Source organism: Lonchura striata, chromosome 8 (genome assembly GCF_046129695.1).
Source record: "Lonchura striata isolate bLonStr1 chromosome 8, bLonStr1.mat, whole genome shotgun sequence".
Classification (NCBI taxonomy): Eukaryota; Metazoa; Chordata; class Aves; order Passeriformes; family Estrildidae; genus Lonchura; species Lonchura striata.
In genome coordinates, this window is record NC_134610.1 from 27,987,671 (window position 1) to 28,003,983 (window position 16,313).

The window sequence follows — 16,313 nt, forward strand, 5'->3', positions numbered from 1 at the left end:
GACTTGGAAGTTCACAGAGGACAGGGCTGCATGGGAAAGGCAAAGAGCTGCAGTGCATTCCAAGGGAGAAGTTTGCTTCCCTGCTGTGCCACAGACCTCAGGTCCCCATCAGCCAAACTCTGCACTGCCTCCATGTCCCTCGTGTGTCCAAGCTGCCCCACCTGATCGATGCAGGAAGCAGAAACATTGCAGGGTGCAATACTGTTAAAATAATAAACAGTAAAATAATGACAGTCCCAGCCACAGGAGTCCAGGAGTCCCACAGGAGCTCCTCCAGGAAAAGAGGACAGAATTCTCTCTTCCTGGGAAAATGGGCACTAGAGAAACAGTGCTTTTATGGCCTATTCTGCTGCCATCTGGCACAAACCAAGCACTCAGCAGGGACCTCACAGGACTGAGGTGCTTTTTCCAAGATGAAGACATTCACTTGCTAAAGCACAGCGCGAGCTCAGAGGCTGCTCACCCTGCTCTGGCATCTCCCCTGTGCCCGTGCATCGTCCCCAGTGCTGAGCAGGGCTCGTGCCAGGCCCCACTGCCCCTCTCTGTCTGTGCTGCAGGGCTGACCCTGTGCCTGGCAGGAGGCAGAGGCAGGGCTGTGCTCCACACTGAGTCTCTCTGGCAGACATAATCACACAGGCAACTGCCTTAAATCCCTGTCTGACGTCTCAGCCATTCTGGATGCCGTTAGAGGCAATTTTCAGTCCAGCCACCATTTTTAATGGGATGTGCAGTTAAACAGATTCATCCTTTCAGCTTCACTTTGTAGAACCTTCACTCTCCAGCTGCTGCTGCTCCTGTCCCAGGGAATTAGAGTGCTCTTGGTGTTTCTCTTTTGCAGGCAGGCACATTGCTCAGAGAAGCAGCTCTTGCCAAGAAAACTGTATAATCTAGAAAGCCACCTGCTCAGCTTTTGTTCTTTGAACTTCTTACAATCAATTTCCCTTTCCCAGGAGAAGGTGCAACTGTTTTCAGTGAAGTAGGAAATAGAAGATTCATGATATGCTATAAAAGCATTGCCAGTCCAAGGGAAAAGGTTATTTTGCCTCACTGTAGGGACTGAAACATGTTATATGAGAAAGCAGAGACACCATAGGATCCCCAGTGCTGACCTCCCAAATTTCAGGAAACTGTCCTTGTGCCTACTGCAGTACCTTGCAGATTATTGTAATGTTCCCATCGGGCCAGGTTGCAATGTTAGTACCACTCAAAGCAAGATGTGGCACTTTAGCTTCCTGACAGGCCTCCATTTCCTCCCTGTGACTTTCTTTGTGACTGCTTGGGACAGGAGTATATGGCATTTACTACAGGGGGGTCTCTCAGCTGGACCCCCCATGGCAGAGCCACAGTCTACCTCAGGCCCCAGTGCCTGAGGCAGTGAGCACAAGGGCTGTGGGACTGAAGGCCACTCATTCTCCCTGTCCTTTGGTTTGGCAGATGTGCAAATTCATTTCATGATTCAATCATTTATTAAGACAAAACTGTTCTTTGCAAACTGCAGCCAAATGCAAACATCTGCCCCTATGTCTGCAGGGTAACTTGAATCTTCACCAGCTTCCCTGGATTTTCTTGTTCAAAGAACCTGACAAATGACTATAGAGATACATCACGTGACCTTGTGCAAGTGTACACCTTGTGGCAAGCTGTCACAGCCAGCTGTCTTTTATGCAGATAAAAGTTTGGTTTCCCTTTAAGAGTTTCCACTATAAATATTTGTAAGATACGGCATGAAAGAGGCACTGTTGGGATAAAATTATTCCTTTCCTGAAGTGCATAGCTTAAACAGGTGGGACAAATGGCTGCCTAAAGATCCTTATTTCAGCACTGACAATAGAGAGGGTTCAGCTGCCCAGGAAAACCTGCCTTGCACAAGGCCAGCAGCCCCATGCCCAAAACTGATGCTCCCCCTGCTCTCCCCCTCATGCTGAGATGCTGCTGTTTGTGCCATTTCTCTGAGCTGGAGCCCCTTGGCCCCGCCTTGAGGGTCTCCCAGTGGTTGGAGGAGGAGCACCTGAGCCTCCCCAGGATATGGCTCAGAGTATTGTCTGTGCTCTGTTCACTACCAGAAAAAAGGGCAGGACTTAGAGCTATCTGCTCCCTTAGGAACTTGGGACACATGAGCTGTATTTTCCTTGCTGTACAGCTGGGATCCAGAGGCCTCATGGTGTAATGCTACCCCATAAAAATTCCTCACCAGACCTAAGCCTATTTCCCATACACATCATTAATAAATACTATTCAGTCAATTTTCACATCCAAATTCACACAAATAATGAGAGAAATCAAAACTGATACCGTTCTGTCTTCATTTCTGCTGTCATCTGACTCCACACTGGAGACTTTAATCTATCCTTAATTTGATGTCTGGTAGAAACATTTTTTCCTGTGGATATTTGTGTTCATTTGATGGTAATTGTGACCTTTAAGCGTAAACAAAAAAAAAAATCCCCAGCCAACAACCTCCATGCACAAAGAGTGTGACAAACCACAATATCAGTTTTCACATACCTCCTCAAGACCTGGAGGGGGCAATTCCAACTGAATCACAGCTACTGGTTAATTGCAATCACCTTGTTAAGAAATATCAAGTTAGAATCAGTAACCAAAAAACACACACCTGTGTTCACTAATTCCCCCAGCCTGCTGGATTGCAGGCGGTCACTGGCACACGTCCTGCCTCTGCTCAGACCCTAAATACCAAAACAGGCTTTCCAGAAACACAGGATCCTCTCCTGCTTGCCCTAAGGGGCATGTGCCTCGAAGCAACTCCAAGCCAACCTCAAACAGTTTGCAAACCTAAGCCAGTCTCATGGACTCAGCATATTTCATTTACTCTGATGACAATTCAATTCTGCACTCAGTTGCTTCCAAAATGTTTCAACTGATCAGACAAAGGTGCCCTGCCACATCATCAGCTGCCTGTGGCTGTACATCTCTAGATTGTTTTCTTGGCCAGTGCATCAAATCCTTCAGAGTAACTCTGTTTCCACCCCACAGTCTATTGGCAGTCCTGAAACAGTGCTGCCACCCTCTTCCTCAGGAGTTGGGATAAAAACTGCTTGCCTTGACAAGGCAGTGGAAAGCTGGGCTGGGTCTCACTAAGAATCAGCAGAGCAGTTTGTGTGGATAACCAGTTACTTACAGACAAGATACCAGCAAAACATAGTCACAGCATCAGCAGGTGAAATTACAGCTTGGTTTTGGTAGGAGCTGAGCCCCCTCATGCTATGGCTGATCTGAGCCTCCTAAAAACAGCTTTGCCAGGCAGTCTCTGATGGAGCTCCACAGGGAGCTGCCACCTGCCCAGGGCAGCCCCACACGTCCCAGAGAAGGGTCCTGGTGGCCATGGGCTGGGTGCTTACTGGCCCTGCCCAAAGGCATTTCCTCTGTGCTGCTCTGACTCCATAAAAACTAGAGTTCATCGAGGAATGCAAAGAAAAGGAGCAAACCAGATGTCTGGGGGGAGTTGGTGGCACAGCTCAGCTCTAGCTGTGTTGCCCTGGCTTTGCAGGACAAAGGCTTGTGCAGGAGGGCTGCTGCAAACCAGCAAAGCACAGCTGAGTCAGGGCTGGTGAATCCTGAAGGCAGAGTACATCAACACCAGCAGGTAATGGACTTGCCAATACTGGTATGTTCTTCAATGCTTTGTTACTGCCCCTCCAGCACACTCACCTTCCACCCTGGGAGGACCCAGCAATGAAGCACAGCAGCAGCCCCTACCTACTCTGCCCTTTTTGCCAGGTACAGGAGGCAACAACAGCACTCAGCTTCTCCCCCACGCAGGGCAAACTAATGCTGCAACTGCAAAGCTCCCCTCTCCATCCCTCAGCATCATAATCACAGCAGCTCCTGGTGTCCAAACCATCATTTCTATCTTGTTTTTAATTGCATTACGTGCATCTGGTTCATCAGACGCTATGTGAGGAAGCATACAAATAATTCACCTCTAGCCTCCATTCTCCCCATATGTGCTTCCAAACAAGCCAGATTAATCCTCCTTCTCCCACCTCAGTAAACCATGGGCCAGGGATGGGCCAAACTGCCATCACACCTCCAGCCCTCACTGAGGTCTCTGCAAACTTCTGCTGGTGCAAACCAACCCCCACCAGTTACCAAACTGCTCCCTGGCCAAACAGCCCTTTTCTGCCACTGCAGGGGGGCTGATGGCTCCTCCTGGGCTCTCACCCAGTGCTCCCCCATGCACAGCCCCACACTCAACATGCCACTTCCTCTCCAAGCACACTTTTGGCCTCAAGTATCACATATGCTTCCCAATTCTACTACACTCATGTCTTTCTAAATGAATGAGTCTCTGCTGTGAAACTTAACAAGGAAAACCTTCTAACATCATCAATAACTCAAACTTGCCTTTGCAATCATTCATTTTTCTTCCAGTTCCCAGAGGAGGGTGGTGTGGACTGTGCACAGCAAACAGCTGTCAAACACAACACTGTCTCCTGTTAAAAATTTGTCTGCTGAGAATTTGATGTCTGCATGTTTTCTTGGAATTACTCCATGAGTATTTTCTGCAAAAGCAATTTATTCATAAAGTGCTTCAAATAATCAGGAAGAGTGTAACATCCTCATTTAAAACATGACCTGCTTGATCAGGGGCATGTTCACACAGTACTCTCTGTTGCAGAGGAACAGCTGGTGAGACAGAACTTACATCACATTTCTGGCTGGGTCAGTCACATCTTGGTTACTGAACTCACAAAGCCCTCAACATCACTTCAGAAAGGAAACATTTTTTCAGGGACTTGCTGTGGAAAGCAAATGCAAGACTGCTCAGCATTTCTGAGACTTTGCAAAGCAACCTGCCAGAACTGTGCCAGAAGAGTCTCAAAGAGCACTCACACTTTGGGCCTATGAAACACATCCCAGCAGTGCTCCCCAGCTGCCCTTTGCTTGGTGTGGCAATTTGGAGACAGCTTCACTGGTACAATATTATGGTAGCATTGGATTTTCATGCCTACCTAAGGCAGAGAGAGGGGCCAAAAAGAACCAAATCCTGGTTTTATTGAATGTGTACTTCACCTACTGCTGCTGAGATACGAGCCAGGACACCATGCTCAGCCCCACAGCAAGTGGTGGAGACCTGAAGACACTGCTCCTGTGATCCCCTCACCTTTTTTTTTCTGAAGCTTCCTGAGTTAGTGCCCTGCCTGAGGCTGCTGTCTAATCCTGTAGGAGTGGGACCAATGCCAAGAAGGCTATGACCTAATGTTTTAGTCTGAACTGAGAGATGGGAGAGATGGCATATCATACAGGAAAGCGCTCTCTATGCATGCAATTATCTGATAATCTATTTTGGGATAGGAAGAGGAACAAAACTTTCACCTTCTTTGCACTGGGAAGCTGCATTATCCCTTTAAAAACAGGGAACTAAATACATGAAAAATGCTACAGAAAGCAGTGGAACAGCATAGTACTTTAAGTCATGCAGAATTCAGGAAAGGGAGGGGAAAGGGGTCAAGTCCTACTGGTCATGTCAGCACATTAAATTTGGTAAAAACTATTCCTGCTGATTTAAGACTAATCAGGTTTGTGAACAGATGGACTAATTCAGCTTCTTCCCATGCTCCATGGCTGGATTCCTTCATGCATGCATATATAAGCAGCAAAATCCAAGTGAAACCATCTTTTTTCTCATGGCCCCCAGTGTACCCTCTACACGTGCAGGTCACACTGTAGCCCTGTGCCCCATGCTGGGGCCTCTCTGAGCTCCTGCCCCATCCTTGCTTGGGAAACATGCAGGAATTTAACACCTGTGAGGTGGCTGGCCCTCTGCCACACTTGACCAAAGCTGCAGTTTGGTAGGGGTCAGACACACAAACACGCAGACAAGACATCCCTGATCCCTGGAGGAACTGAGGCCCTTGGGAGTGGTGACTGTGTAGTGGCTCAGCCCTTCCCACACGTTCTGTCTCACCTGTGCTCACCAGCAGTGGAAGGATTTGGCAGTCACTGGTGTTACAGTGCCTGGTTGTACTCCTGAGAGCAAGAGCAAACTCAAAAGGTTTTCCAGAAATGTATAATTAATCTGTTCCTGGGAAGAAAAACATCATCAGTCTTATCTTACAGTTGAGAGAATGACAGAGAGAAAACAAATATTGTAAAGATGGAGGACTCAGTGGCAGAGAGAACTTGGGTAGATTCACTCCTGTGCTCCCTGCTGGCAAACAGCTCCCCACACCAGCCCCTGAGAGCTTCTCTGATTTCTAGTTGTTCAACTCCACTGAAAGCAACTCCAAACGTCTCTAACCCCTTCCTGACATAACTTCCATAGAAGTGATACAGATAATATCCAGCCATTCATGTGGGACATCAGGCAAATCATACCAGCAGAGGGCCCAGAGAAGACTATTCCATTGCAAGAAGCCAGGCACACCATGAAAAACTTCCCAAAAAGGCCAGGCACTCAGTCCCCTCTGTGTTTTTGTTGCTGATGCTGGATATGATTTTTCCACGTGTTCTCCCTCAGGCTGGATTTTTATTACACCAACTGCCACTTAGTCATTCACTTCCATTCCCAGTGATTTCAAAGGAGCTCAGAGGAAGGTGAGATGAGCTTTTGCTGCCAGCCCCTCCCTTGGTGCAGGAGGAAGGGTGGACCTACTCCAGTAGCAGGGTTCTGGGTGCCAGCACCACAAATAGTCCCAACAGCCCAGGGCAATCCAGGGTGCCCCGAATTCTCTCCTCCTGTATTTTGGCACAGAATGCATGACCTTGGCACAGGACATGACACAGATACTAAACAAGGTATGAAAGGTGTGTGTGCATGCTATGGGATTTCTATCCAGCCACTTTGAGTTCTCCTAATGCATCCAGAGTGAGAGCTGTGTAGCATCCCCTCTACATATGAGCAGAGAAAGAAAGCCCTTCAGTCTCTAATTTCATGTTCATTTGTTCCTAACATCAGAGAAGGTATTTTGCCAGCAGTTCATGTACAGACATTAGGATAGCCTTTTAGATTGAGGAAATCAAGATATTTATAGATTTAAATGAAGCACCAAGAGGCAAGCTACTCACCCTTCCTGAAGCAACCCCTCCCTTCAGAGAGGGATGCTTTCCAAAGGCTGATCCTTTGCAGCTGATGATGCTGGGGTAATGGTTTCCATAGTCCCTAACTCTATGTAGTGAAGGCCAAGTGTTGTTTTTGTACAAACATAACCCAAGAGAGCAAAACGTGAATATGCACACTTACACCATTAATGTGGGCTTTATGCCCTGCCTGAAACACAAAATACACTTCTCCAGAGCTCAGTGAACTCTGAACACACATTCATAATCTAATGGAGAGACAAACAGAGCATTTAAGGCTGGATCTGAACAAGTATGGCAAATTTTACTGACATGGTATTTAAGGCACTTGAGTTATAACCTTTGCAATAACACAGCTGCTGTTAGAGCAGGACCTTCTCTCAAAGCAACTTACCCACTCTAACCCACCTTTATCCAGGATCACGTAAAATCACTGCAAAATCATGGTCAAAGTTGTTTCATAGCTTTACTCTCTCAGTAATGTGCAACATGAACATAATAGTGTTATTAAGAAATCAAAAATAACTTAACACAATAACTATATAAGAGTGTCCAATGATCAAACTTTCAGCAATTACTTTTTGTTAACTTCAGAAAATTAGCATATTTGTTAATCAAATTAATTTAAAAAGTAGCTTTTAAAAATAAAAGCAATGCTTTAAATAAATATAGTCTTTTTATAACCATAAAACACTTAGTCCTGTTAAAGATAACACAAATATTCCACTCAAGCACAGTACTTAAACAATTGAAATGAATGTTGTGAGCACAGGTGGACTGGACATCGGGAGGAACGAGGATGCATTGCTTCAGGACATTCTCTGTCTCCTTTCTACAGCGGCACAAAGAGGCAGCCAATTCTCAGAACTTCCTCAAACACATGACATGTGTTAGGATATTTGTAGCAGCTGCACAAAAATGCTGGCAACCTGGTTTTCCCCAAGCTATTTCTCTACACGACACCTGTAGCAGTTCTTCAGCCCTGCTTTTAAATCTCTAGAACAGCATGATTTTAACCACACAAACATTAGGCCAGAGCTTGCTTGCTTCATCCAGCTGACTCCAAAATCTACGAAGAAGGCGGCAAGCAAGACCTGACCTCTCTCACATCTTGCACTAAAGCTCACATTTTGTGAAATCTGGAAAACCTTCCTTTTAATACTGGCATCTCTGGCTGTTTCAGAACAGCCTGAAGGTCACCTTCAGCGTTCATGACCACCAAAGGGTATTCACAGCTCTCCCCATAATTACAGGGCTGGCTAGCTATGGTCATTACTACTCAAGTTAATGCCTATCAGCAAAGACTGTAGCTGTCTTGCAGATCTACAAGGTAGCAATGTTTTGCTGGAATAAATTAAATTAGCTAGTTCTTACATTAGTATGTGTTGTCTGGGTTAACCCTGAAGAGCATTTTGCTAAATTCAGCGAAAAATACACCTCAAATCTACTGATAATCTATCTAGCAACTCTTAGCATTTCATATCCTGTTTACTTGGCTGTAGCTGTTCACTAAAAATCACCTTCAGGGTCTGCAGCAAACCACCACTTATGTCCTCACAAAAACAGCTGTCAGTGAAATTTGTTGTGTTTTGTCTGTTTGTTTAAACAGCATAACAGTAATATAACCTATAAGTAAAATGATAACAGTGGGAGAGTAAAGTAAAGCCCAAAACTGATACAAGTGCTCTCAATTTGTTTTGATCTTCAGACTGAACAGGCCTATTCGAAGATGACAAAGGAATAAATTAGCAAATGGCTAATGTAATGCATGAAAGGGTGTCTACAGGATTTGCATGTGTGCACACACACACACACTTGCATACAGACAGCTTGGTTTCATTAGAAATCTCACTACCAGAGTTTAACTTGGATAAATTAACTGCATTAAAATACTGACATTGTGAGGATTTTAATACTATCACACCCTGTAGAGGGCACTCCTGTGTGAATTTTTAAACGCTTTAAAAAAATAGTTTAGACTTATTGAAATCTGTGACAAATGTGACAGCTCTGCCTCTCCTCACAGCCTCCCATTCTCATCTCCAGTATCCTTCTCCTGTATTGCCTCGAGGCACCGTTTTGCCTTGGCATCTGCCTGCCCACTCCCAGTTTTGCTCAGTCCACACGACAGGCACGCGAGCTGGATCTGCTTCATGTTCTCCAGGGCTTCGTTCTTGGCGTTCTTCAGGAGATCTCCTTGGCCCTGGGGATGCACAGACATGCAGGACAGAGTCAGGGATTGCACACATCACTCAGGACCAAAAGCAGCAATATTGCTCCTGTGTCCCTACAGGTCCCAGGTCCCATCTCAAATCATCTCTGCCCCTGGAAATGGGACTGAAGCCCCTCCTGCAGCTTGGTGCTGGCACAGTGAGGAAGGCAGCAGCCAACACTGGACAGGGTGGGACAGGCACCAGACTCCTCCCACTTCCTCACCAGCATTGGGAGGTAATTTTGGCCTGAACAGAAGGAGGCTGCAGGAGAAGGCATTTCCTCTTCCATAGTCAACAGCAAGGTCCTGCCAGGGCCAGGGCTGCCAGTGTTGGCACATGGCACCTCTCTCCCCAAGCTCCCTCCCTGCTCCCTGGCATCAGATCCCCCATAGCACTGGCTGCATGTTCCCAGCCAGGGGCCCCTTAGGAGCTGAGAGACCCTGATAAGCCACCCCTCCTTCCACCTGGATTTGATACCCAGCCTTGGGCTCTCCTTGAGCAGAGCAGGCCAAGTTGTGCCCATATGAAACAACATCATCCCATAGCACTCCAGTAAGCCCTTCTGAACCATTTTGTTTGGGACCTTCCAGAAGACAAATGGGACTGAGATTTCATGAACACGCTGCTTATGTATCTTCCCAGAGCATGTAAATGTGAGGTGACTAACAGGATATCAATCCGATTTGTAACAATCAGGAAAAATGTGTTACATGAAATTTGTATTAAGGAGTTTGGATTCAGAAATGCCAAAATGAATATTTATGCAATATTGCTATCTCAAGTGCTGTGAAGCTATAAGATTCTGCAGCTACAGGATACAAATAAATAAAAGCCAGGAGATGCATCTGGTTATTAAAACTCAGTATCAGTAAGAACTTGAGCTCCTCTTCTCCTAATGTCACCCCAAGTACAGCTTGAAGTACAACACATGATGCAGCTGGTTACACTCGTAAGGAATACCTCCACTGACTGAAATGTCACATTCAGATCCCTGCCACCCAGCCTGATCACCTGCAAATCACAGGTACTTTGATGGGCCTCACAGGATGCAAGAGACACTACAGCAGGACCTTGGGCTCACTGGAGGGGTGACTGATCACTTGTCCCTCCTTGGGCTCTCCAAACAAATCAGATGTGTTGGATGAGTCACAGTGTGACACTTTCCAGCAGTAGAAGCATCTCTGCTCTCCCTTTCCCCAGAGCTAAGAGGAAGGATTTATCCTACACCAATGACCAGAGTTTCCTTTTTGCCAGTGCCTGGCACTGGACTCACAGGGTCTGAACCCCTGTACACAGTGTTCATAACCAATAAACAATGGTGGCTTGCAAGGCTGCTGCACTGGTAAACACCACGTGGGACACCACGTCATCCAGGGACGACAGCCTGTGCCTGAGAACATGATTGCCTCATCTCCTGGTGTCACAAATTTGTCCCTGCTGAACGATGCAAATCACCATCTAGATGCTGAGAATACAACTCAGTGTGAGAATAACAAAAAGCACTGGGACTGCGTGAGCAGCTCTGTGCTATTTGCTATGAAGCTCTTTTGAAGGGATTTGTGTCTCAGCAGCATGACAGTTCAGGGAATAACAGACAAAGAGCTTGGGATCCAGTCAGCAGGCACAGTGTAGAAAAACAAAACAAGAATAAATTATGCAGCAGATATTTTTCATAGCTTTGAACTTACTTTTATGTCAGAGGTTTTGCTTATGGTTAAAGACAGTAGGCAGGAATTCAAGAGCTCCAGAGCTTCCTGGAGCACCCGGCCCACTTTGGCGTCCCTCCCTGCCTGCAAATGGCAGAGGAATATTGCTGGTGCTGTAGTGACAGAGACAACACCACCAAATAAACAAAGTACGTATCATTAACTACATGATAATGTTATCAGAGTCTCAAGGTTTCTCCTCAATTCATCTTCCATCTCTTCAAACTGCACAAATGCAGTTTTAAATAGTTTGGGTTTAGTATTAAATACCCCTGGCTGTTACTTCTCATGCACAAAGGATCAAAGACACTAAAGACTTCACCATCAAACAGGGAAAAATCGGTGTGACCATGCTTTGCAACCTTAACTTCTCCAAGCCAAAACCTGGCACTGTGTGCACTTGTCCAAGAACAGAAGAATCCCCTCAGTGCAAGAAGCAACCCTTCTCCAGGGTGAGGGTAAAGCTTGGAAATGTTTCTCAGGGTGGCCCACAAACTGTGTGTTTGTCCAGGGACTGAGACACACATGGACGGACGCTATTTGGGGATTAAATACCCCATTTGGGGGACAACAGCCCGAGTCTGCCTGCCAAGACTCACACCTGAAGTCTGCAGAAGCCAAGGGACTTCATACCCCACATGAAACTGCCAAGCCACCCGCTCTCCCTTATACATATTCTGATTTCACATTTGAGTAAACAGGCAATTCAGATTACAGATTTTCTCTGAAGCAACGCACAACATGTCTTCAGGTTCCAAGAAGAAATACACGCCTCCTGAGCATACTTCCAATATTTTGAAGACATTCTTACTTTACAATGATCTAAAAATAGAAGTGAAATTATCAAAATAGTGCAATTCCATTCATGTACAGACCAATTGATTTATGTCTTAGTCTCCTTGTGATTTTTATTTTTAAACAGCTGGTTCATTTGAGCAAGAGGAAGAAGCAAAAATTACTTTGAATCATCTGTCGTGAGAAAATTAATGACAAACTAGCCCTCTCTGACAGAGCTGTCATAATTCTACAGACACCATTAAAAAAAATCTGTGTGCAATGCTCCGTTTGAAGAGCCATCTGTTTGCTTTGAAAACTGGCTGTGAGCATAATCCACTTAAGAAGAATGTCAGCAAAATTGTGTCAACACCTTAACAAATTAAATACTGGAGAGAAGCTAGAGTAAACTTTACAAGCATGATTGCATTGAAACAACCTTCACAGACCAGTCATTGTGAGCATCTCTGTGCACAGAACCATTCTGCTCACCCTTACAAACAAAGCATCTCTCTTTCAGACAGGGAGAGACCATGACAGTCCACTTCAGCATGTATCCATCTATCTCCCTTCTGCTACTGGTATCATCAGCCTTTCTGAAAATAAAAACTCATGAGAAAGTTTAAACTCAGCATTTGGCAGGACAGTGACTTAAGCCAGAAGAGACTAATCAAGTGTTCTAATAAAAACTGATCAAGGGGCCATTTTCATTTAGCCTTAGGGAACATTAAAAGTCAGGTTTCATACACCTAACTGCAGAGCCTCAGCACAAATTAACATTACAGGACAAATAATGCAGCTTGTCAAGCAACTGCAAGATTATAAGCCTTTACCTTGACAGGTAATTATTTCTTAGAAAACCCTTAATCTGACATGGTTTTAAATATTGTTTAGTTCCCGTGAGAAGCCAGGAAAGGCTTTAAGAAGCACAAGTAGCTCTAGACAGACACTGGCAGTAGCTACAGATGGGACAAATTCCATGGAGTTGTAGGTTCAGTTGTTTTTTTCCAAATCAAATACCAAAGTTTTTGAGTCAAGATGACAGCTCTATATCCAACAGCAACCTACTCTGGGGCTGAGGAAATGAAAGCTGGGTTTGGTCACTGGCACCATTTTGTGTTCAACTTTACAATATTATTTCTTCTATATACATTGCATGTATATTTCTATGGAAATATAAATATATGGGCATGCACACTAATTATTAGTGTTTCTATGCTTTCTAGGAAACAACCTACAACACATAGGCCAGGTTGTGGGGACCATGGTTATGGCACTGGCAGCACTCACATCAGCACCAGGGGCTGCAGGAGGACCCTGAAGGCCAAGAGTGGGCCCATGCAGGAGTGAACTACACTGAAAGTGCCCCACATGAGCACCTTGCACTACTCCTGGTGAAGCAGAAAATCCTGCACTGAGCAATGGGGCTTTCCTGGCATTCCAAACTGGCTGTGTTTCCAGGGAGGCTGAAGCAGTAGCAGTGAAAGCCATTTTCTAATCTGCTGCTTGCAAAAGCAGACAGTTGCTTATCTCCTGAGCAGACACATTCTCTGACAGCACATTATGGGAGCTTTTCTCTCCAATCCTCAAGAGCTGAGTAAATACAAACAAATAACAAAGGTTTTAACACCCATCCCACATTATGCTCATGATATCACTGTTATTTTTTAACTTATTCTCAACGAGTTAAGCTCTTTCATTACTATTTAATCATAAAGTAAAATCTCCAGAGGATGCCAGTGGATGCCAGCGGGTGGCTGAAAAAGCCAGACACAGTCAAATAAAACAGCCGCAAGCACTGTGCCACTCCACATTTCAGAGGCAACACAGGCACAGAAACAGCACTGACAATCTGTGCCAAGGGACTCCAAATGCTGGAGAGCTGCTCTCACATTGGATACTCTGTGCAGAGGCAGCATTTACTGCAAGGGGTGCATTTTCAAAGTGTCATAGTGGGACTAATTGTATTTAATATTAATAAGGAGGCACACAATTAAATGATTGCATATGGCTTTGAAAATGTAATCTTGGCTAGGAAATAATTAATGAAAACATTAGACTGTTACATTAAACTTATAACAAAAAGCAGATATTTTTCCATGCGTCCTTCAAAGCTAAATGTGGGAACAATTGATTCGAATTTGATTATGATACATTCATATTTCAGAACAGACTACTCCAAAAACATAGTGTTGCTGAATCAATGCAGACTGTAAAAAAACAGCCTTTTCATTATTACCGCAGATAGTTTGTCAACAGCTTTGCTTTATTGTCTGTGACAGAGATCATAATGCACATGTTGGTATGAAAAATTACTGTACACAAAGATTAAACACAATGCTATAATCACTTCTCACACACTGAAAAATAAAGGATTAGAAAAATTAGTTGCACCAGAAAAAAGCAGGGTCTTGGCAAGTGTTACTTGCCAATTTATCTTTAAACCCTTGCACAGCAGAAATTCACTTCCAAACAGGAAAATAAAAAGGCCACAAATATAAAAGATGTCACTTAAACAGCATTCCTTGTGCTACTGGTGTATCAGCTTAGGTCTGGGTTTTGGGCACAGCTTCTCACTTACCAATTGTAAACCAAATGCAAGAGCTTGTTTCTACCTGGCTGAAACTAGCAACGAGTTTGACACTTAGTAAATCAGGTGATCAGACCAAGCGCTTGCTGGGGCCTGAGTCATCACATTTTGCAGGATGTGCTGGTGATTTCAGACATCAAACTGAGCATCTCATTTTGGTATATCAGCATGTTACTGACAGCCTATTTCTTCCCATTTCCAAAAGTAGGGTCTAGCAAAAATTTGCAAGACGGAAACAACTGGGAATCAATTATACCACACAGAGAACAGATCTGAGATGTATGGAAAAGAAAACATCCACCTAGGGAAATGCAGTCCCCATTATATATAAAGTGCTAAATCTCTGTAAGCAAGAGCAGCAAAGCGTTAACTACTGTGGAATAGATTATTGTGTGCAGTTTTGACACAAGGTTACACGAAAAAACCAAATTAAATTATCTAAGGTTGTGCCAAGCACCAAGGTCAGAGCTCTAGGGCTGATCTGCTCAATGCACTGCAGCCAGCAGCTGGGACAACAAGGCTGAGGATGATGACAAAGAGGAGGAGATGGATAGTTAACGGGAACAATCTCCTACTAATTCTGTATCTAACCCAAATTATTCCTCATGTCATCTTTTCTCCATTTACTTAATGAATCAGCTCCAGGCTTTCCTGCCTGTTATTGCACAGGGAGCTGAGTATGTAGAAACCTAAGCTCCTTTTCCCAGGAAAACACCAGGAAGCATAGAACCAGCCCTGACTGCTCTGTATGTCCCAACTGTCCTTACTTAGGGAAAACAATCCCATTCACACCTGATCTTTGCACAAGTCTCAAAACCAAAACCACGCCTGCAAGAAGCACTCAAGGCCGTGAGGGTACTCACTGTCTTGCCAAGACACTCAGCCCTAAGGTGACACATCCCAGCAGCCTCCTGCCAGCAAGCACCTAACCTAAGGACAACTACTGGGACAAGAGCTAAGGAGCAATGATCTCTGCAAGTACCATTTACAAAGCACAGTCTCTTTTTGAGTGCAGCCAGTTGTAAGGGGGAGAGGACAAATTCAGCATTACTCCAGGTGGCTGGGAAAATTCATAAGGTAACTGAAACAATCTGGTCCCATATAAAAGCAGAAAGGTCTCTCAAGGGAAAGTGTGTGGGAATCTGGATTATGGCACTTGCACAGAGACAATTCAGTCATGGCTTGCCCTAAGCACCCAGCAGATCCAGTGGATCAGCCTGGTCCTCCTGGAGACACAGGTCTCTCTAGGTGTTCAGACGCTACAGCAAAGGGACACAGAGGAAGTTAATAAAAATTACAATAGAATGAATAGATAAATAACTAATGAGCAAAGGAAGCAGAAATTACAATGGCACTAACTTGTAACACAGACCAAACGTTCACCTCACTTGTGGCTCGGATGCCATTATACACCATGGGCTGTACACACCCAGTGGATATGTGACTGCAGGTGGTAGTCTGACCCAGGGATGGCTCCTGATGCTAGCCATGTAAATGTGATGTGCTAACAATATTCACATTACCTGAAAACCAGCTCCATCTGTTTTAAATTACTTTTATTTAAACTCCCAAACTAGACGAATCTTACAGTTGTCCAGTATTAGGTCATTCCATGCAAACCCCAAAATTTCACACTTATTTCATTTGCCATTTACATCTCACCCCAAAGGTCTGCACTGGAGAGGATGACCTGAAGGGGTTTACAGAGTTGTTCTGCATGAGCCTGGTCAGTTTTCTAGGAGGTTGGTGACAGTTCATTGCACAGCCAAGCAGTCAACCCAAAGCACATGACATGATATAAATGGTTGGGAAGAGGGAACACCATCTGTCTCTGATGGAATGGCACTCCCTTGGAAAGCACCCATAGCATTTCTTGCCTTCTTTTCCAGTTGCAATTACAATCTAAATGGTTGTGCTGGATACCAAGAGACAGCCCCTACTCCACCACATTGGGCAAGGCTCCCCAGTTATTACAAAACTACCAGTCCA

At 44.8% G+C, this 16,313-nt stretch overlaps 1 protein-coding gene across 2 annotated transcripts in view; it reads right to left on the reverse strand.

Moving 5' to 3' along the window:
• Positions 1-16,313, reverse strand: part of PLCL1 (phospholipase C like 1 (inactive)) — a 211,634-nt gene that overhangs the window by 22,572 nt on the left and 172,749 nt on the right. Inside the window, exon 6 of one of the 2 annotated variants that reach the window (XM_021555431.3) lies at positions 7,489-9,244. The exons of the other annotated variant lie outside the window; for it this stretch is intronic. Coding sequence (XP_021411106.1) covers positions 9,062-9,244 — 183 coding nt within the window. The 3' untranslated portion in view covers positions 7,489-9,061. Of the gene's footprint in view, positions 1-7,488; positions 9,245-16,313 lie in introns of those variants that run through there. 2 annotated transcript variants of the gene reach the window in all.